Source organism: Bombus bifarius, unplaced genomic scaffold, assembly GCF_011952205.1.
Source record: "Bombus bifarius isolate JDL3187 unplaced genomic scaffold, Bbif_JDL3187 scf7180000008047, whole genome shotgun sequence".
Taxonomy (NCBI): domain Eukaryota; kingdom Metazoa; phylum Arthropoda; class Insecta; order Hymenoptera; family Apidae; genus Bombus; species Bombus bifarius.
In genome coordinates, this window is record NW_022884413.1 from 20863 (window position 1) to 44133 (window position 23271).

Sequence of the window (23271 nt, forward strand, 5' to 3'; positions counted from 1 at the left end):
ACCTACGTAGAGTACAGTTTATGAAGACACTGCAGATGATCGAAGAAGAGAATTTTTCCCTGAAATTTTCTGAAAACGCGCGTTTCTATATTCTACGACTGAGACTACGATAGATAATCGTCGTATCGGTTGATCGTATCGTGACTATGGCAAGATAGCGAAAACAGGATTAGGATTTCCATTAATCGAGCGTGTAACGACTCGAGCGAAGAGCGAAAAGGAATGAATGGATACCGTGCGTAATCTGTCTGTGAACGTTTTCACAAGAACGATCGGTATTACGCAACGATAATTGGCCACAGTCTCGCGACTACGAAGATTCGTTCGAGACGACGAGTTGCACGCCAGCCGTGAGACAGGTTTCGAATAAAAGCAAAAGCCACGGCGAAATGGGACATTGGATCTTGGTTTTTTTATTGCCACATCCTTAGCACGTGACCGTAATACTTCATCGATGGCCAAAGAAAATCTTGGCAACTGATACACGTGCTCGTCGTTTGAGAAAGAGAAGAATAGGAATCGTGGGATTAACGAACGAGGAACTATTTGTTCCGGAAGCTTTATCGTACAGAACGATTTTACACAGAAGTTTACAAATTGTTATTTTTCTCTATTGTTTATTGCATTTCATCTTTCGATAAGAGAAACGATATTTTTTCGTGGTTGATCTTTTCCTAATTTTCTTCTCGTAACGTACAAATCCGATCGTACTGTGCAACGTTCGATGCTAAATTTTTAGCTGATTCGAATAATCCTACCCTGTGTTGAATTTTCTACGAATGAAATTCCTATCTTACAAAGTAGCTTTTATTTATCGTATCTTTAACGTGTAAAGTTTCCCTCGATTTGCCATCGAAAATTAACAAATCCTTTGTATAATAAGAAACAGCTGACTGTAACTATTTTGTGAAATATATTTTTAGTATTCTTTCACGGATCGAAGGCGTAGAAACTAGATATTTTTGTAGGAATGCGCGTTGCGAGTTAAAGAACGATCGCATCGGGCCAGTGCACAGTGCGGCATTGGAATGAGAATTGGGGACAAAAATCAGAATTCGCTGGTCACATTCGTTCGCACGTTCGCAGATCAGATACACAGGTAATCGCATTAGATTTTGAGGTAGAAACGACTTTTACTAACTTCCCTCAATTTTTTGGAGAGAATTACTGTTCACGATTATATCGCTTACTTACAGACTGATGATATCATCGTACAATAAGATCGAAATCGGACGATTATTTCGATTCTTATCCACCGCATACCGCATTGTATGGCGTAACGATTGGAACCAGATCCGAATGCGGATGAAGCCAGAAAGAATTAAAAAATGACGGCTTCGAAAGGAGCGTTTGCGATATAAACGTTAGTCGAGGCAAGCAGCCTTTTTTTTTTTTTTAACATAGAGACTCGTTTTCGACGAGAAACCTGCTTCGAACAGGAGTGTCGATCCTTTACGGAAGCGAATTTTTCGAGAGTGGAAGCAAAGATAAAAGTTACAGTTAAACGCGAAAACATGCGAGAAGAGTCGAATGGAAAGAGGTAGTTGATGAGAGGAATTGATAAGTTTCTATGTTCAATCCGATAATCGTTTCGTTTTGTTAAGAAAAAATTAATCCACGTTGTTTAAAAGCGCGACTAAGTAACTTTATGGAAAAAGAAGCGAGTGGGTGAAATAAAAGAGAAATAATTTTCCCGAACAAAAGCATCAAACTGTGGATAACAAATATTCCATATTCCCCATTAAAATATATCATCGCCGTTTTAACGAATCTTCTACGCATTTTGTATTAAATCCTCTCCTGTTCCGTCAAACGATTTATAGAAAAGTACTTGACTATTTCATAACAAATCGTCTTCAATGGAAGCAATTAACCGAAAGAACAGATACAATTCGCCGTTTCGACGAGACGGTCGTAAAACACGAAGAACGATCGGCAGAAAATGTCTTCGTTGTCAACGAGCCAGAATCTCTCTTGAACGAAAGAAGAAGAACGAATTTTTTCGACAGGGATACTTTCATTTCCTGACATTTAAATCTTACGTGGAACGAGTTAACCAAATCGATGGAGAAGCAATTAGGAGGGAAGAAAAGAGGCAGAAGAACGGCGAATCTGACGTAGCTTCTGAAATCTGAGCTGTTGAAAATAGGATCCACGTTAAGAGACGCGAGTTTCTATTCTTTCGTTGAACAAGGCCATAAACTTGACAAATGAAAGGCGATTTCAGAGCAAGTGTAATTTACCGATATAAATGGCTGTGAAAGGAACTTATCGAGTGGACCACGGAAAAGATCGTACTGCGACTTGATCGATCGCTAGAAATCTAATGGTAAATTGTGGCCAATTCGATTCGATTCGATATACGACCGTCTTGTTAGTTATTTCATCACGAGAGCAAGAAATAAGAAATATTTCGTGTTTTTGGTGGGTCGATTCGGTTGCTTGAATTGTTACGGAGCAACGTGGATTGTTATCGGTCTGGAATATACAGAGAATCCAAAGTTTCATGGATTTTCCGTATATATTACGCGACCAATACACAAACACGTTATACAGTACGTCGTTTCACGTTATTCTCTTATGCTGTTAGGTTGCACGTTTGAAGAAACGACAGATTACGCGTAGTGAGTTTGCAGACTGAAGTCAGAAATATTGGATTGGCGATTACGATAAAGAGAACGATCTGGTTTCTACGATTGTTTGATTAATCTATATCACGTCTCTTCGAAGATATGGCATTTATCGTTTAATTAGTCGATTAGCTCGTCTATAATACTCTGCTGAGATTTATGTTACAACGATCTATATTCTCCGAGAGCAGGTAAACCAGTTTTGCCTGTAAGATTTATCAAGTGTTGAGAATTCTCAGGTAATAAAAACATGGAGCGCGTGCTTTCAACTTGCGGCAACTCGTAACAGCTTAAAAAAGCAAGTCTCGTTGAAGAAACGTGGCGCAGCCCTACGCTTCTGTTCGAGAAGTGGTCCCAATAAAACTTTTGCTTATATAAAAGTAAATGAGAACGTAGACCATTAAAAGAGTCGAAAAGTTGATTTTCATCTTCTTCGGAGGAATAACGTGGAGTAAGAATGAAAAAGAAAAACAAGGTCGTTAGCGAGCGTGACTTTTAAGGAATTTTTCCTCATCGAATCCTTGAAATTTATGCGCACACTTTATGGCGCGCATTTTTATGTACCTGCGATTTAATAGCACGAAGATGTTTCTCTACTTGAGACACGCATCGATCGAGAAAGAAATCGATATGCACGGTACGTGTAATACGCGGTGGTTTCGATATGGGACGGGCCACAGTGCAGCGAACTGTTCCGATAGCAAATCGGTCGCGAACGAGTAACGGTACCGAACCAGTGAAATTTGTCCTAATTCTTTATTTCGCCACGATTCGCGAAACGCTATCTCGTGCTTGATACGTTCTATAAAATAGTTTCTTTTTTGTCGCGCATAAAAATTTCTACGTTTCATAATTTTTGATCGGAGATTTCTAGGTCTCGCTCATTTAACATTCGTAATCGTTGTTTTCGATATAAAAATAGGAAAATGTACGTAAATGTAAGAAGATCGCAGGCGAACTCGTAGCGATTACACGTTTGTTTGTTGCAATGTTACTTTGCGACTAGAAAAGAATAGCTTAATATGAAAATACATTCGTCACATTTGACGATGCTATTGCTACGTTCTCGTCGTTTAAATTGAATTTTATTTGAAAACGATACCTCGCTCTGGGTTCCTATGTCTCTGTCGCTTGAATTGAACGCGGTAAAAGTATCGAGAGGTGGAATTATTTCAAAATGATATGCACCAGCAGTTTCCTACGCTCTTATTTCTTGAATCGAATTTAATCAAACTTTTACCACGTCGAATTAATACCTGCGATTTCCTATATTGCTGTTGCTGCGACGTTGATAAAAAGCCTGATGATCGGTCGAAACTGCGATTAGATTAGATTAGATTAAAATAGATAAATTAGATATTCGAAATCACTTACTTCGTTTCTGCTTTATATCTAATACGTTCTCCAAAACGGGACCAAGTATTTTACAATGCCTCGAAAGGCGATAGAAATCGTTAAAAATACGAGTTAAGGTAAATGGAAAGTAAATAAAAATATTTGAATCGCCAGTACTTGACGGTTTACTTCCGATGATATGTGAGCGTTGCCATTATTTTGACCGTCTGGCACAGGTAAAAATAATTCGACCTGGTCTCGAAGAAAAGAAAATTATAAAAGAGAAACTCGAGTCCTTCGACACTCGAAACGAGCGTCCAAGTTTCTGGGTGTCCTGGTTTATCCTCCTATCGATAAATTCGTTCGTACAAGCGTATGATATTATTATTCGCGATTATTCGTATAGCGGAACATTTCTTGTACAAATTCCAATTACACAAACGAACGCAACAAGTCAACGTGGATCTAGTTTCTTATCAATCGTGATCTTACCGACCACGATCATATTCCACGTATTTGTATCGGTTTAAAAACATGATTATGCAACTTGGAAAAACTCTAGCAATTTTTCTTTTCCACTTCAGCGTTACACGTTTCGTTTTGCAATTATACGTTGTCTCTGCTAATTTATACTTTTTATACTTTATTAATTTATACTTGTGGTTATTGCGTTAGAGATTATAAAAGGAATACAGCGTTCATCGGTGCTAGAAACAATTTTCTTTTCTTATTGTTGGGCTTTAAAAGTTATAAATCTCAGAGGTTTGATTTCGGTTTATCGGTTGACATCGAAAAAGAATTGGAAAGTAAGAACTGTTGGAAATCGTAGAAGACGGCAGTAGAATTTTATTTTAGCTTTAAAATTCGCAACCCACGGATATTTGTTTCTTTACCTTTGCCTTTAAAGAGTCAGATCTGCCTGAAGCAAATTATTAGACCGTCCGAAAAGTTTTTTTGGTTTTACAAGGAAATAATAAATGCACAATATTTTTCGTTTTATATTATTTTATCGAGTTACGTACGATCCATTTTCTTCTATCGAAATCGAAAATCAGAACGTCCGACAGATTAGGTTTCATGTTCGTACAAAGATGCGTCGTTGTAAAAAACGTGTAAGTTGTAAAGACACTTTTCGGACAACCTAATACAAATTACAAATTACACCGTGTGACACAGTTTGACACTTGTAACGGGTAGACTATCGAACATTCCTTTCTCACAGACCCGTTATTTGCTTAATACATTCTCACCGGTCTCACACAAATCATCATATTAATTCGTCCAGTCATCGTGGTAAAAGATTGCCGTTATTCTATTGCACAATCACATTTTAAGATTTACTCGTCAAATCTTCAACTTTCACTTGTAAGTATCGTCCACTTCGTTGATACTACTCGTTCATCTTCGGAGAGAATTTGTGGTCTCAAAACGGCCAGCCGTTAAATTAATCATCGTGCTCTGTCGTTTAAATTGTAAAGCAACTTCTACGAGCAACTATCGAAGAAAGCTTGCAGCGATTTTGTTTCGACGGTGGTTCCACAGCGACGAAAAGATAATATTCGTGATGACAGAAGCCAATTATAAACGTCGGAAATACCTGCGATATTCGTACATCAATAATATCTAGAAGCGTGGACGATCAGAGAGATGCGATTCTGTTTGCCATCGACTTAATCTTAGAGCGTAAACGTGTTATTCTTCGAGATATTTACAATTGATAAATTGCTTCCGTTTGTCGTACAAATAGCACGTTCCATCGTCGATTATTAATGGAATAAAATGTTAAATAATCGATCAGAGGTAAGATGAAATAAAATATCGCATCGTGAAAAGAACGATGCAGAGACAAAGTTTTCTAAATTGTACATTTTAAATGGAATCGTAATTTTGATAAGCGCATTTTGTTTCACGTGTTTAGCGAGATATCGAATAATAATGTACGATAAATGATATTAAAACGACGATCAAAGATGAAGGTTCTTGACATTTAACAAACGTTTGATACTCTAAAGTGTAACAAGATCTGGAAACGATATGAAAAACTGTTCGAAAGTATAGAAAGTATATTGGAATTAAAAGAAACTGTTTCGCCGAAGGGGTAGAATTTTATAAAGAATATCCAATTAGGATAGCAGAGCGAATCGTCGTTGTAAAATGTAACGGATATTACGTTACTATTTAATGATGGTAATAACGATTAACGAAGACGCTCCTAAACGAGCTCGGATAATCTTTCAGTAAATTGTTCTTTTATCGTGTTTATTATCGATATTCTTTATTCTCTGATATTAAATGTAAATTATAAATAAACGAAATGAGAAGATCAATGAGAAGAACTCCTACGCGCGTATACGTTGTCTTTACTAATTTATAATAAACTTGTCGTTATTCTATTGGAGATTATAAAAAAGAATACAGTGTTCTTCGGTTGATGAGAAAATTATACTGGGAACCAGCTGGTACACGAGCTATACCTAAACAAATTTTTCTTCCTTTTATTATTTAATTTGTACTTTACAATTTGTCCAGATGGACATTTGGTAAATGTTTCTAACTTAATTGCTAAATAACAAGTGGATGGCTGCCCCCCAGCGGGATACCATCTTCGAGTTTGACTATTTTATCTCTTACCTTGAAAATTGAACATAAAAAAATTTCTTTTTTTGAATTGTTTAATTTGTACTTTACAATTTGTCCAGCTGGACATTTGGTAAATTTTTCTAACTTAATATAAGAAAATGACTCAGTATTATACGCCTACTATGTCGACGAATAAGACAATGCTCGAATATTCCAATAGTATATCAAGATGCGAAGCAATCTTTCACTTTTATTTCACTTTTCACGAATTGATAATCCTAACAGCGTGGTAAATCAAACTCTTATATTCTCTACTTTCCACTGATTAAAAAACCTTCTATCCTGCGATATCTCAATTTAAAGAATTTCCAATACCATTTCATCCACCTCGTACGAATAATGCGAAATGGTTTGTCATTCCGTCAATCCATCAAAAGTCCATCAATCTCCGATCCTCCTCCGATCTTTTCAATCCAAAAAGTTAGCAATACCACGGTTCTGACTTGTAACGAGCAGCCCCAAATCATTTTCCCACTACGCGGATCAACCAGCCATCACAGCAACAGAAGCAAAATTCTAATCGAACCTCCCACTTTTGCATCGACAGCATAGTATAACAAAGGTGTCGAGGTAACTCACGATTGGTTTGTGTATCTCATTGTTGCTGGTTCGCGGGACATCTTTGTGAACGGGGACCATCGAAAAGCAAGAAGAAGCAAGTGCTGGTGGGAGGGAAAACTCTCTCTCTCGAGCACAGCTGATCATTAAAGCTACCGCTGGCCAGTCAAACTTTCACGCTCGGTGATATCCAAGCTTCGTGCGTCGAAACGCGTCGAGTCTCAAGGTCTGCGAAAATCGATCGACCGATTTTTTTCGCTCCAGCCCCTGCACCTGGGCCTATTAACCTCGTTTTCGCTAAATCGAAATTTAACGGAAGATAAAAGCGAGATAAATTTTCGAAATACGAAAGCAGTGAATGTGATTCGATCGACTCGCTAAACAATAAGAATCTTCGCTATAGAGCGACGTTGAAAAATCTGCCAACTTCGTTTTCGCTGAATCGAAATTCAGCCGAGTTCGTACAATACGAACATCGCGAACGACAAGATCGACCTACGTATTTACGTACGAAACATCGAGAGTTTTTAACCTAACGCAAACTAAAAGGTGTTTATCTCGTTTTCATTGCATCGATATTTAATCAGAAATATGACCGAACGAATCTTCCACGAAATAAATTTCCGATCGAATCGACACGTCAAAGGATAAGGAACCTTCGCTGTAAAGTGACACTAAAAGGCGTAGGTATCGGGTTCTAGCGAGAAGAATCGTGAGCGAGGATATCCGAATGGAATTAATGGAAAAGTTGCATGGTGAAACTGAATCGATGAAACGTTGATCAAAAAGAACGATTTCAATTTGGCAGAAGAAACTTCTTTCGTAGAAATGGTAAGGAAAACGCGGAGGAACGAGCGCACGAGAAAGGAAGGAAACGCTGGCTGCGCGTAAATCGCAAGAAAGAAGTCGAGGACCAGCGCCACGAGGTAAGGAAAAGTGTTACGGATCGCGTCCCACGATTTTCGACGACTCGATCGAGGAGCTTCGTCGACGACCAGATACACTGTCGAGCTGTGGCAAACATTTGTGAAATAACATCATAAATATGTTCGTCGTACGTCCGTCGACTCGTGAAGACTTAATCGTTAAAATTTGCTAGCGAAAAGAACGAGACTTTGATCCTCGAAGAATCTTTGCTCCTTAATTTCCTCTGTATACGTTCGAAAATAAGTCTCCTGTGAAATATGATAACTAAACTAGACTTTCAACGAGTCGATTTTGTATTTAGCACTTTGTATCTATTGGAAATTACGATTTAGTCTAACAAGGGAAGAATTTGACGAAACTATTTGCAAGAGCCATAGAAACGTAGATTAGTTACATATAGAGTCATAGAAATAAAATAGAAATGGAAAAAGAAAACCATCATTGGTCGAAAGTTAACTATCGTCGCGTGTTCCAAAGATCGTATAAATTTGAAAAAAACGACCACTTATCGTTAGGGTCCACAGTATCGATCCTTTTAACGAAAAATCCATCGAAATCAAGAGTTACGCGTATCTAATTATTAGTCGAGACGAATGTTGCTAATTAATCAGAAAAACGCAAAAGTATTTGGACACCGTTCGATTTCCTATTAACACGGATAATATATTCGTACAAATTTTCTACATTTACCAAATGTCCAACCGGGCAAATTGTAAAGTACAAATTAAATAATAAAACAAAAATTTTCTCCGACAAATGTTCCGATAATTTCCCGTATCGCTGTAATCCATACAAATGTTCGATTCGTCGACAAATCTGCGTTCCTCGTGTCTGTACGATTGAACTTTCGATCCCTGAAACTCCCTAAAACGTACATCTCTTTGGTTGGGAAGGTTACTCGTCCATTTGAGATTCACGAAAAGGATTTAACGTCTCGTCTAATCCCGTTAAACGTGCCGTATCACGTACGGATATCGACCTATCCGTTTTTCGCGAAGGAAAGAGAATCGTCAAAGGAAGAGCCAGAGAAAGGAACAGGAGGGAAGGAGAGTCAAGATCAGGATTTCAATCTCGAGAGATCGTATTGTCGGTCTGGAACGAGCGCTGCACTTGAAACTTGCATTATTTAGTGAAAGTTTCAGGCGTCGTTTGAATATCGTTGAAGGTTAAATTTACGTGTTCTCGCGAACGAACGAGAATTGATTAAAGATGATCGCCTGATGAATTGGATGATCTTTACTCCGAGTTTCGCGTACCGTACTTGAAACAGTGTCGTTTGTCGATCGGACCACTGTCGCGTAAGAAAGAAAATTGCCGGGACAAGCGACGAGTTTCGAATGTTTCCTATGGCAGAAATTTTGCATATCAGAAACGAGGATAGGTAGTTTCCCTTTCTTTAAATAATAAATATTTAGGCTTAACGTTATACAGTGGATTTATTCCTATGGTTTTATCACGTTTCAATAGTTCGGTTGAAGTATCGATTAATTTATAAAGCGTTACAGCAACGCGTCGCTCGATGAAAGACAAAACGAACGTAAAAATGTTCCGTTTGAAAACGTGTTTCTTTACTTTTAAATAGTGAAATTGTAATCGTACAGGCCATTGCGAAATACATCGAGTATCGTAGTAGAAAGGCAAAGATGACACAAAGAAAATGATAAAACTTGGATGTCCTTCGCATTTAAAACGGTAGACAGAACATTTGAACTAAGAAGAGCTTCCGTGTAGCCGTGCTACACGAACAAACAAATCATTTTGTGGTTTTCTGTGTTTCAGTTGCAGACCTTTAAGCGGGAATAAAGAATCACGGAAACGAACGTGATCGGTCATGCTCGGCGACTTCGTGTAAAAATGACGAGGAAATAGCAGTCTCGAGGTTTCATGGACGGGTTTGTCCGAAGAAAAGCCGTCTCCTCTCCCGTCTACTCGTCTCTCTCAGGACTATCGTCCATCGTACGATCGATGGCCGTTTCTTTTTTCTCTCGTCGACCTATCATTACAATGATAATGGAGTTGTTTTCCCAATCCTTCGGGCTTTGACGGGCCAACGTATTTAGGCGCGGTTCCACCGACGAAAAGCAGACAGACAGTGCCACACGAGCAACATCGTAGTACGCTACTTGGAAACAGGAGTTGGAAGAATTTGAGAAATTCAGTGGAGGAAAAGATAGGAATATACATGGGCAGTAATATAAAGTAGAGAACGTTGGAACGTCGAGGTTACAAGTGAGAAACTGTCATAGAAGCTCAGGCAGAACTTGCAGGAATTTATCAAATTACACGAAAGAGGAGATAGAGACGTACAGCTGAAGTAACGCGAAACAGAGGACGTTGGAATGTTAAGATACGAACGAGCAGCTTTCATATAAGGAGCTTAGGCAAAACTTTGGAGAACTTGAGGAATTAGACCGAAGAGGACAAGGCATACGAAGAAGATACTTGAATGTTAAGATCGCAAGTGAGAAACTTTCTGTTCGAATAAAGGATAAAGCAACATCGAGTGGAAAATAGGAATCAACGTAGAACGAGGAACATCGAAGAATACTAACGGCGCGAACGAGGAATGTTCACGGAAGAAAGTTGCAACGTTTAAGGGTGCTGCTTCGACGATGATATAGTATCCGATGTCAAAAGCTTCTTCCTCCAGTGTAAACTTGATCGGATAGACGCAGGACACGCTGGTTGAGGTGTTGTGGACGACCAAAACAGCTGAAACGCGAAAAGAAAAAAATAAACGGTGAAAACTTAAAGATGAGCAATTCGATGGCTCCAACGATTATTTTCTTCGTTATCTTGTTAGTCTGTAATTGCACGATGGGTTACAATATCCTGCTGGCCACTATGGGTGGCACGAAGTCGCACACCGTGCCATTTGTGGCACTGGGTAGCAGTTTGAAGGCACGTGGACACAACGTGACCCTGTTGAGCGCGTTTCCGGGACCAGCTGCGAACAGCGGATTGCAAGAGTTCGTTCCGCCTATCTTCGAGGTATTCATTTCCAATTTTTACGAATAAGATATTTCACAAAAAAAAAAAAAAAGAAAAATTACGATACGAAGATCGACAAGTGACAGAAATTGAGAATTCTTGAATTCGGTGTTTTCCTGCTATCTAATTATGAAAGATAAGCTGATTAGAAGTAGCTCTTAGAGAATAACGGAAGACATTTTCGAGCGCGTATTATTCCGTCTAGACGCAATTTCACCTATAGTATCAGTTCGTTGGATTATTTAATTACGGGAGTGCCGGAAGTAGCACAAGGGCGTACAAAAGGGACGGTATACGAATTGACTGGAGTTTCTAGCGTGAGCAAACAGCTGCTGGTAAATTATAGAAACCCGGGTCGAGAAGCTTGGGGAATTCGATGGTTGTAGGCCATGTACACGCAGAACCTCTTGGTTTCAATGAATCCTGTTCGTTCCACTGGGTGGAAATAAAACAAATAATTTGATACTGGTATTTTGATAATTGAAATAGAGAAGATTATTATCGAGAACGACGTATAAAAGGTTCAAGAAAAGCAACAATACAAAATAATACGAACTAAAACGTATTTGTCAAATGGAATAAGACAATCGAGCTTCGTTCAAATTAATCGAGTCAGCTGACTCAGATGCGCACTGATAAAATGGTTTCAAATTGCTTGAGTCCGCGTTTTGCTTCACACGAAACGTACAAACTTCAAGCGAAGTCGAGGTTCTTCAATTACTCGCAAAAATGTCAAGTTACGTAATTATGTTCGAAGCAAACGCTTGGCTTTTGACCCGACAGTTTTGTACGAATCTCTTAAACTTGAATTTTACAAGCCTATTTTAATTCCAAATAATCTGATTAATCTACTGAAGGATTTGGTAAAGAAAACTCGGAAACCTAACTGCGTCTAAATTCGTCGCTTCGCGTATCGGTAACGTTAATGACTTTACACGAATTGCGTGCGTATTAAGCTTTAACTTCTTCATCTTCTAGTTTTGTCTCGCTAAAATGCTCGCGTTCCGTGGTTATTCGAAATAACACGTTTCCATCGAGTGGATACACAGTGGAAGAAATTTATTAAAGAAAAACGCGATAGTAGGATTGCTTTACGAGGAAGCTGGCATTTAGACTGTGTTTTATTATCGATAGGCTTATGTCGGGAATTACACGTCCGAATGGGACTTGGTTGGCGCAAGATTCCGAGATGAAATGCCTATCTCTCCGTGGGACGCAATGCGATATGCCTGGGAGGCATGCGAGGCGCTTCTTCGCGACGAAATCTCCGTATCTTGGCTGAGAAGACCCGAAGGCAATTCTCAGACGCGATGGGACGTCGCGGTCGTCGACGGAGCCTTCCCCGAGTGCCTTCTAGGAGTTCTTCATGGCGAGGATGTGCCCACTATCATGCTGAATACCGTAACTATTTTAAATACGCTGTAAAGACAGGTCATTAGCTAGCAAACATATTTGCCAATGGCGTTCGCGAATAACAAGTCTGTAATGACCGAGACCTAAAAAAGTATTTCATTATGTACATGATCTTTAGTCTGGATTAAAATTTTGAATAATTTTGGATAAATTAATTTTGAATAAGAGCGTAATAATGGGTGCAGGAGTAGACATTTGAAAGATTAATAATAAAAGATTAATAAATAGATTTATAATAGAAAGATTAATAAATATTTTAAAGCAAATAAATAACAGCAAAGTAGATAATGGAGTTTCGAGAAAACTGGTTCACCGCACCTTTCTCAATGTCTCGATTACTCGTAGCGAAACAACTGAAGAAAAATGTCGATATAGGTGGCACTATACAGCGGATCCATAAGTCGCCAAGGGAACCCATCGCCATGGTCCGTCACGCCTTACTTTGGCAAATCCCTGACCCAGGACATGAACTTCTTTCAAAGGGTTCTAAACGTAGCCTGTCTCGTCACCTTGAGAATAATGCACTGGATTATGGTCAGCGGGTACCTTCAACCGGTTCTGAGAAAGTACCTAGGTACGTACATCTTTTATCGGCGATCGGTTTCATCGACGACGATCTGCTTTTTCTCGAACAATCTCGTTTCATCTTCGCTGCTTCAGGGAACCAGTTACCAGACGTGCGAGATCTGACCACGGAGATTCCTCTGACGTTGCAGAACAGTCATTACAGCGTGGCGGAGTCGGTGCCGTATTTAGCGAACGTGGTGAACGTCGCGTGTCTGCATTGCAAGCCGGCGACAAAGCTTAGTCCCGACTTGGAGAGCTTCTTGCAACGCGGTGAGTCGATATCCTAAGTCAACTCGCGTCGTTAACGGGAAATTACGCTCGCTTGTTGGGCCAAGGTTTGTCGATTGGTCGGAGAAAGTGGAGATGATGGAGCTGCGTCAAAGGATATTGAACATTTCTCTCGTAGCATGGGAAAGATGCAAACTCGCGCGATGTACAATTTACATGCTCGCTGTAGCGAAGATCGAATTGCCGTAGGAATGTAACGCTAGAACCACCGACCAGATTAAAATACACAACTTGTGCCAAAGAGATAGAAAAGGAAGATACGGAGAACCAATTGTTATTTTACGAAGAATCATTCGAAATTATTATAAAAATTCACATATCGGTCATTTCAATGGACCTGCTAGCTTTAATGTTAAAGTAGCCTTGATACGTCAAAAATGTCTAATCTGTCTTTCTGTCATAACGATCCATTACGTTTTTGTACCAGCTTATCGTACAATGGATCATTTTCAGGCCAAGTCGAAAGACTGAAAGTAGTTCGTCACGATAACCGTGAAACATGGCCGTAGGTTTCATATTCGTATCTATGGGTTCGTCGGTTCGAGCATCAGGAATGCCAGAGGCACTTCGTCAAATTTTCGTGGCAGCCTTCGCCACGCTTCCGTACAACGTCGTGTGGAAATGGGAAGGTATGAAGATCAAAGATCTGCCGTCGAACGTCAGAACGGCGGCATGGTGGCCTCAGCAAGAGCTGTTAGGCCATCCGAAGCTACAAGCGTTCGTCTCACACGGAGGACTTTTGTCTTTGCACGAGGCTGCTTATCACGCCGCCCCGACCCTCGTTTTGCCTGTTTTCTGCGATCACGATGGAAACGCGGCACAAGCTGGTAAAATATCGACGCTTCGCCTTTTATCTTATTGTTTCGTTAACTCTTTGCACTTGGAATATCGATCAAAGAGCACGTAACAAATGTGACTATCTGTCTATGCTTGTGTTTCTTTAAACGAACGAAGAATATACTCTGGCATCTTTGATCTCTGTTTAATATATTTGAATTTTTTAACATTTTCTACGATATTTCTTACATTATACAATTATCGTAAGCGCGTGTCTAATTCTATCACAGAGAATTGTTTTCCATTAAGTCGTGGAACCTTGGCAAAGACCATGAATATCGATAAATGAAATAAATTAATAATAACTTTAGAAATATATAAAACTGAAGGAATTGGATGACTTGGAAGAACTTCCACTAAGCGTACGATCTTCGAAGGAATATTTTCAATCCTTTTGCATTACAGAAAAACTGGGTTACGTTCTGGTGATGGACTTGGCTAGGATATCCATCGGAAGCTTTCGTGATGGGATTCTCAAGGTGGCTGCCATACACAACAATTCGTACCGAATGGCAGCGAAGAAGAGAAGCTCGTTGCTACGGGAGTTGCCAATTAACCCCAGAAAACTGGCTACTTGGTGGGTAGAACACGTTGCCAAGTACAAAGGAGCTGAGCATTTAAAAAGTTCTACAAGGTACGTCGAAGCCTTTCTAAGAATTTCTCTTTTAGGTCTTAATCCCTAAGAAATTGTTTAATGGAATTAATTTGTTTTAGATATATGAATGTTATTCACTATTATTCCATCGATGTGGCAATGTTTTACGCGATAGCGTTATTGCTATCGGTATACGGACTGAAGAAATTGTGTTGGAGAACTATTTCCAAACAAATTGTCAGGAAGAAAATCGACTAGACTGTGAATAGTGTCAATTTCGTTTTCTGTGAAATTATCATGTATTTATTTAATATGTTTAGTACCTTTTAATACCGTTTATGGATATTTTAGCGATTTTTTATATTGCCTATATAAATATCTTACGATTAGATTTAAAATATTTTCTTAAAAATCTAAACATTTCTATCCTCTTTACTGTGCTTGAATTAATATGTAATATAGTAAAATAAGCTCTGTTTAGATGAAAGAAGAAATAATTAAAAGTAAAAATTAGTGATTATTCAGAAAATGATAATATCGACGTATAACAGGTTTCTACGTTAACTACTATTGATGTAGCGGACCGAATGTATCTTTGAAATCTCACGGAATGATGCAATGTAGTTTACATTGCACATGCAATTTGCACATTGCAATTTGCAAAGTCTATGGTTTAAACTAGAAGCGCGAAAATATATTGAAACAATCTTTTTGAGACTATATGCAATTCATAAAACTATAAACATCCGGTTGTTCGGCAATTGAATAAAAGCGAACTTGTTTACAAACATTCGAATCAAAAGCTATTCTGACGTGTTATATGTATATTGCCTGCATAACCATTCTCCGATGTAAATAAGAGAAACCAGATATATATCATGAACATTGATATAAATCACTTGTGGCAAGATGTTTTTGCTTATGCAACCTTCAACAAGATAAATAAAAAATAGTACTCGCTTCAAAACAAAGACTCAACGATAAGAAGTCTTTTTTACGTAGGTATCTACTCTTATGCAACCTTCAACGGGATAAATAAAAAACAGTATTCGTTGCTTCGGAACAAAGATTCAATAATAAATATTCTTGAAAACAAGTTTCTACCGACACATACGCTGCTACATATGTAAACTGGCTGAACACATTCCCATTTTTCCCTCTACATGGAAGAATTCCTGTATGCTTTACCCGTCGTAACTACTCGTCGTAACTTATCGCGTCTGGCCTCTATTATTGGGTGTTCTGACAGCGCTTCCAATCATTCAGACAAGTATCGTTTCTCATCGGGAACGACAGTTCAGGAAATGGTTGAAACCTACGTCGCACTTTTAAACACTTTAGACTGGGTGCAGATACACCTACATGCTATTCGATTCTGTAGGTTTATACATAAACGATGTAATGCACATGAGTGCGAGATCTCATTCTTAAAAATATAAAGATATCGAATTGCGTAGCGTCACCGATGATAAATCGCAACGACGTCATATCGTAAACTCGCTGTGTCAGGCCTTACGTCCCAAATGTTTGTGAATATATAAACGTCTACGGATATTGACGGAAGCAAGATAGCAAGACGGGGAAGGGGGCATGCACGTGGCTAGTGGCGAAGTATGGTACTGACGTTAGTTAAGGAGTCTTTACGAACGGCGGCGCACGAGTCGGATTCCCGCCGCGACACGAGCAGGGTACTCGTGTTTTCACGACGCTTCTACGTCCGTGACCCGTGGCGAAGTCGGCGCTCGATCACGATTGGATCAGTACCAGCTGATTCGTTCGTCAGAATGTTGGTGTACGTTTTGTTATTACGTTTCTGAGGGCTGCCTCTAACCGAGTGTTCTCTCGTCGTCAATCGCGAATCGGTCCGTGTGTGCGGAGACGATACGAGAGTGGCGGGCCAGAGTGCAAATTCCGGGGCACGCGAGTAGAGCCAAAAGGTAAATGCCAAATATGGGATACAACGTAACGTGTGTGTATGTGCGAGATGGTAGTGAGGATCGTGGTGTTTTGAAAGGACACGTCTAACCACGTGGAACGTGGTGCCAGTTTGTAGCGTGACTCGACAATTTGTTCGTGAGACGAAAAATATAATAAACGTGCATGCTTGAGAAAAGTGAGGAGGTAACAGTCTATGAGAGGAGGCGAGAAACAAAAGAGGGCACTTGAGACGATGTCGCGAAAGAAGAGAGAACAGAGACGGGAGAGAAAAGAGAGAGAGAGAGGCAGAGAAAGAGACAGAGAGAGAGAGAGAGAGAGAGAGAGAGAAACAGGCGAGGCAAAGATAGAATAAAGACACGAAGAAGAGAGTCGAGGCAGAGAGTTGACTGTTGTTCGTTCAGCGAAAACACGTGGGGAGCGAGCGGGAGTTTCGCCGTGATCGACGAACGTTGTTTCATAGCCCCGTAAATGAAAGTTCTTCTCGTTAAATGGATGAATCCCTCGTGTCGTCGTATCTTGACGATCGATCGTTCCTCGGCACTTGGCGAAGGTGCACGAGAAACGGTGGAAAACGGCATCCTGTTAGACGAATATGCGCGAACGGTAAACGATGCTGCGCATACGAGCATGTAGAGTGTTCACATGGTGGCGGTAGGTGGGTAGCTGGATATCTGGTTTCTCACTCGCGGCTTCTGGGGCCTGTTGGTCACCGGAAAACAAACGGTCGAGGTCGGGGCCGAAGTCCTCCATGCAAAATGCCGCATACTGAATACGCGCAACAACCGATGCAACAAACAAATGCTCTATGCAGTATGGGCATCATCGTGTGTGTTGTGTGTCTGTTGGGACGCTTTTACCCTCTTGCGCTTGCCTCTGGCGCGTGACGTAATCCATTCAAGCGCTTACTACGCAATACGGGACGCGGGCAGTAGCAGCCGCCTCTCTCTCTCTCTTTCTCCTCTCTCCTCTCTCTCCTCTCCAATATAGTATACCTTTCTCTTTATCTAGTCTAGAGGAAGACCATGCTTTCCATGCTTCCTTCCTTGTCGCACCCCCCTCCCACTTTGTCGGAACAACCCTTCTTTTTCTTATCATTCGATAATGGCGACGGGAAAGAAAACGGTCTCACGTCGTGCGTCGCAATTATAGTTTCCTCCCGACCGGTTTTTCCTTTCGTCCGTCAGTCGTGCTACTCTGTCTGTGTCTGCCTGCCTTTTGTGGCACGTGTTTTTACATATTCTCTGTTTTTCTCCGTCTCGAGTTAAGCGATCGTGCGTGCATAGACGTATATCCTGTGGTGCGAAGGAAATCATCAACGATCGAAGGATTTCCGAATACACGAGAGCAGAATTTCGCAGTCGTGTCCACTCGTGACCACCCTTTCTCCCTACCCCCACTTTTATGACATTCCCCTACCGTCGCGGCGAGTTTTCTTAGCGTCGCATGTGAATTACGCGGTTCTTACAGCAATCGGACGTGCCGAGCCGCGTTTTGTTTCGTCGCGTGTAGTGTGTACGCGTGTGTCGAACGCGTCGCGCGTGAGTACCGCGGGGAGTTAACGGTATCATGTTTAAAAAAGCAACCCGAGGCGCGCCAGTGACGATAACATGGTCGCCTTGAACGGTGTTTGGTGTACTTGTTCGTTTGGTGATGTCTGTTCATCATCCATGTGAATTCGTACTTCCGTTGTACTATTTAAATCTTTATAGTCGCGTAAGAAACGATATTCCAATTGTGCTAGTAAACACAAAAGAAGCAGACTAGATCGAACTGTTTAACGAAGTTCAGTGCCGTGAATTATGAATTCTTCTGGTACGTAAATATGATTCCATCGCGTATCAACAACCTGTTCGAAGGTGGGATAAAGTAAACAAGCGGTGCGTAGATCGTCGAGAGCAGAGGCTACTTGCGGTGGTGGCGTCTCGGCGCTTTAACCTTCGGGGAGTGGTTCTTTGTGTTTCTTCTTTCTCTTTATGTTTTATGTTTTATTTTATTTTACCGGAGTCCGCGAAGCTAACTACGCATTAGAAGCGGCTACGAATCATCGCGCGTCAGTCGAAGGAGTGAGCACGCGCGCGCACGTACGCATCAACTCACGCACGCAGTCTTTGTCCTAAATAGTCCGTGGAGCGAAGTGTTGGAAGAAAAAAGATGGAATTTCGTGGTGTATAGAGCAAACTCGTGTCTCTTGTGAAATCTTCTACGGGCGAAGCCTTGAAAAAGTTCCGGCTAGGCGACGACGCAGAAAAAGAGAATTAGTCTGTGGTCGTGTGTTTTGTAATCGGTCGCGTTACCGTACACATCGATCCAGCTCCTTTTCCACGTGCACTTGTACCTACGTATATACCCCTATACTTGTACAATTAATCACAAATGTCTACGTGTACTCCTCGAGCCGGAAACGTTTTTTAAAACGAACAAAGACATTGGCTCTCAGCAATTGTTTTGCGGTTCATTTTCTTTGAACATATTTCCACAGCTATGTGAAATCGTAGAACAAGTATACTTAACCGTCTTCTGTTCTCGTTAAACGTCACAGAGAATCAAAGAGAAAAGTTTCCGATGGAAAAAGTTTTGTCTTAGTCCTTAGTCTTAAGTTTCCTATACGAAATAAAACATCTTATCTCTTGTCGTTGTTGGCACGCGTGATCTGTTTCACTTTTACGCGAAAGATTTTCTCGAAACACCAAAAGTTCTCCTCGAAGTCGAAACAAGTTTGACACACATATAAAAAAATTCATACATGCAAATATCCATATAATATGTATAATACACGTACGAAGAAGTCCTCCACATAGACGTCGCTAAGAACCTTCGTAGAACTGATCAAATCAAAACGTTAAACGTTTCGTAATTTCTGATAAAATTTCGTTCTAAAAGTCTCTCCTAAGTCTTCCTCCAAACACCTTAATATGCCGAGCAAATTTACCTTTTCACTTTGCACTGATGTATAACTGATAGTGTTGCCTTTTGGTTTCTATTGATAATATCATACGTACACATACACTGGAAACTTGAAGCGTGTAAACAGACCGCCGTGAGCAACTGCATGCGTACATCTACACGTCTATGTACGTGCAAAAATCGTTCTACTTGGCCTTTTTACTTCATATCTATTTTCGTTATTTACGCAGTGATTTCGGACTATCGGCATGCCGAGTAATGTGGGACACACGGCAGTGGTGCTTCGGTAGTGATTGTGTTATCGACGTGTCATCATCGAGGACGAACGACACGGATCCACTTCGCGGCCAGGAATGTATGTATGTATCTATGACACGCGTAAGTATTGGCGCGTAAAAAGTTTCGGCACGTTCCTTAGCCGACAATTTGAACGGTTTCTGCGATAATAACGCGCAACAAGCGATCGTGTCCCATAGCCGTTCGAATTGCGTGTCGGCCAAAGTATGTCGAAGAGAATGTTATTTGTTCGCCGGCGTCTAGACGCATGATTTTTTCGATAAAAGGTGCTTCGATAATGGTGTGGCGATTAAGCATGCGGATTAGAATAGTTTGTTTGCTACGAAGATAGTGTCAATATCAGGGGATAAATGCATTTACTGGAAATATTGATTACTATATAAGTACAGTCTACAGTGAGTCACGAAGCTGTTTCGATTACTCGTACATTTATTAATATTACGCGTGTTGTGCAAAACTTCTTGAAGTTTCGTGATTTCACATTTCGTTAGAATTCTGATCGTGGTTACATATATTGGTAAAATTTGAATATCTTGTAAAAAATCAGTATACGACATAAGCAGTCGTATACCGTGCCAAAGCCGTGCCGCTGTGAAAAGACTTAATAATTAGCCGTTTCGTTACGATAGAACTTGGGTTAAAATTGAAAACCATTCTGGATGTCTTTTTTTTTCAACTCGTGAACCATTGTTTGGCTCAGCACGAGATATACATATCTGTCACGTGCTCGCGAAACAGCGTTCAACTTCGACTTTGCGACACTTGTTCCGCGCTCAGGGTATCGCGTGAACAATGTTTTTTTTTTGTCTCTGCTTCTCCGTGCCGACGTGTTTTTTGCACGCGTGGAAGAAGCTCGCGCGCGCACACGCTGTCTTCTGCACCACGTGCGCTTAGAAAACACGTTGCACGACATTCGATTAATCGGAAGCGATTAAACGGAAGTAAATAAAAACGCGCTCGAGCGAGGAACTGCAATGGTCGTTTCGAGTCGGTTTCGAAGTACGTTCGTTCGTAAATCGTGGAAAATGCTAATTACGCGTAAACATGCTGCGAACAATTAATTGGCTAGCCAACGAAACGGTTTTTGCGGCGCTAGTAAACAAAATTCAATTAATTGATCAATTATGCAACGAAGTTATTGCGGACGAGCGTGCATACTGATATCGATGATCGTTAAATTTTAAACGAAAGATACAGAGCGCACGGAAACGTTAAATTTAACGATTCTGCGATAAATTACGTTTAGTGGCCGTTTAATTTGACCGATTGCTATAATAAGAAAAAACTGTCAATTTACGTGCGCGAGCTTAAATCACGTTAAATTATTTATAGTAGGTTGTATCGTATACGTAAAGAATCGAAAGTCACGTAACCGCGTATCAGAATGAAGACACGATTTAAAGAGGATCGTAACTCGACGAGAAAAAGCCGTGACGCAACCATGTTTTGTGTTATTGTGATTATCTTGAAATTATAACCTTCAACAGAGAGAGAGAGAGAGAGAGAGAGAGAGAGAGAGAGAGAGCGAGCGAGCGTGTTCCCTCGTAAACAAAATTTTTATCGTAGATCGTTCTATCCATCCTTACCCGACTGTCAGAATTTCGTTCGGGTGTGAAATAAACATGGCTGGTCCGTCGTCACGCGAATGCAGGGAGCTGTGACGGAGACCGGGAAACGAGAGAAATATTGACCATCAGATATAACAAAATGGTTACGTAAGCTAGGCGACGGAAGGGTGGTTGATCCGAGGAAAATTATTGTCACGTCTCTCGTTCGGTTAAATTTTCTCTCGCATAAATTTTCCCATAGAAATAACCATCTAGCTAGCGTGTAACCACTTTTACGTATGCAGAGTAAAGAAACGTATCAGATAGCCGTATTTCATTTACGCTCGATGGAAAAGAGAGATAAGAAGATTTTATTAAAGGTACACCATCCTCGATAACCGACAGGATAAAATACGTGACCAGTTAACGAAACGACGAAAGTTATTGTATTCTCGACTATGAACACGAAACGACAGCTCGCATCGTTACGACCGATCATCCCCATTATCTCGACTCTTCCGTAATCAGCTTCTGTTCTAAAAATAACGACAACGTGTCGTTACCGATGGAAAAGAAACGCGGACACATGTACGTCGAGAACGTTACTAAACACGATAACGATCGCGAGAAATCACCGTCGGGATCGTAGAACGGAAACGCCGACGACTTATACTTTAAAAAAGGTCTGCGCCGTTTAATGACGTCGAGATCATCTCCCTGGTATCGCGGTCCGGTGCGTTTGGGGAGGGACGCTTTTCCAACGGTTTTAATATAGAACGACTCGGTCGACGAAACGATCGGACTACGAGCGAAGACAATGAACGTGTACGGCTAATTTTTAATGAGACGCGCACCAAGCATTTACCTACGTAACGCGAACCGATTCAACGAGTTTGACGCAACGGTTGTGACACACATGACGTATACCTTGCAGCGATAACGTGTTATCGCGACCACCGTGATGCAATTTCTTCGGTTTCCATTAATCTTAATCGATTTTTTTTTCTTTCATGAATGAAAATCGTAGAATAAGCATTCTATTTTCTCTCGATGTTTCTATTACGTTACTACGTTTATCGAGTACTATTATACAACTTAGGCGTAGATAACGCAGCATCTGGTTGAAACTTTATTTACTTGTCTTATTTATTTGGAAAAGGAAAGAGCTAGTTCATCGTAATGATATGCATTTTTGTATTTAACGCTTCGAGTAAGTAGTAACGAAAGTAATATTCAGCGAATTCTTGCGACTGTTTTTCAGCATCGCATAAATCGAACGAATTTAACAGAATTGAATAACGTGAATCGACCAAGAGGGAATGAAATGAAATGCTGCGTCAACGTAAGTTCCAGCCTCGATGGGTTAAGGTTGGCTAGAACTTGCGTTTTGACAGAAAACTGAACGTCCGATTCAATCGAAAGTTAAATAGCCGTGCTTCCACGTTTTCGCGATTTTCATCCCGGCGTGTAATACGCGCGGTATTTGCGCTATCACAGCGATCACTGCTAGCAACGAACTGACCGGCACGAAAATGAAAGTTACGAGGTGGAAAAGTGGAAATTTCCTCGCGTGAAGGTCGTGGCTGTAATACAGCCGTTTAAGGAGATCGAGGTTTCCATGGAAAAGGAAAATGTGACGGTCAAGGACGACGAAAATGTAGATCAATTAGCGCGGTATCGCGCTTCGTACGCTCGCCGCAGGGAACTCAGTTTCAAAGTAACAAGTAATTCTTGTCGCACAAAACGCGCGTATCTATTTGTCGTGTAACAACGACTGAAATCGATGAAATCGTTAAGACGATAT

At 40.6% G+C, this 23271-nt stretch overlaps 2 protein-coding genes and 2 long non-coding RNA genes across 12 annotated transcripts in view; 2 read left to right on the forward strand and 2 right to left on the reverse strand.

Moving 5' to 3' along the window:
• LOC117207960 overlaps nt 1-23271 on the reverse strand; it is a 77825-nt gene that overhangs the window by 17152 nt on the left and 37402 nt on the right. The gene's annotated exons all lie outside the window — the stretch shown is intronic.
• LOC117207943 (2-hydroxyacylsphingosine 1-beta-galactosyltransferase) lies at nt 10860-15600 on the forward strand. Its single transcript, XM_033448678.1, has 7 exons — nt 10860-11081; nt 12216-12482; nt 12870-13068; nt 13155-13331; nt 13859-14176; nt 14592-14820; nt 14901-15600. The coding sequence occupies exons 1-7, from the start codon at nt 10908-10910 to the stop codon at nt 15037-15039; spliced, it is 1503 nt and encodes a 500-aa protein (XP_033304569.1). The 5' UTR covers nt 10860-10907; the 3' UTR covers nt 15040-15600.
• On the reverse strand, nt 12479-13215 carry LOC117207961. Its single transcript, XR_004487612.1, has 3 exons — nt 13077-13215; nt 12813-13003; nt 12479-12577 (listed from the first exon to the last, which is right to left on the reverse strand). It is a non-coding gene; the product is annotated as an uncharacterized LOC117207961 (long non-coding RNA).
• The window catches only part of LOC117207938 (insulin-like peptide receptor), a 33050-nt gene continuing 26269 nt past the window's right edge, over nt 16491-23271 (forward strand). For 2 of the 9 annotated variants that reach the window (XM_033448669.1, XM_033448668.1), the window contains exons 1-2: nt 16492-16718; nt 19854-19982. The gene's annotated coding sequence lies outside the window, so the exon portion shown is untranslated. Of the gene's footprint in view, nt 16719-18018; nt 19220-19499; nt 19791-19853; nt 19983-23271 lie in introns of those variants that run through there. The other 7 variants (XM_033448662.1, XM_033448666.1, XM_033448670.1 and 4 more) reach the window with 7 other exon arrangements.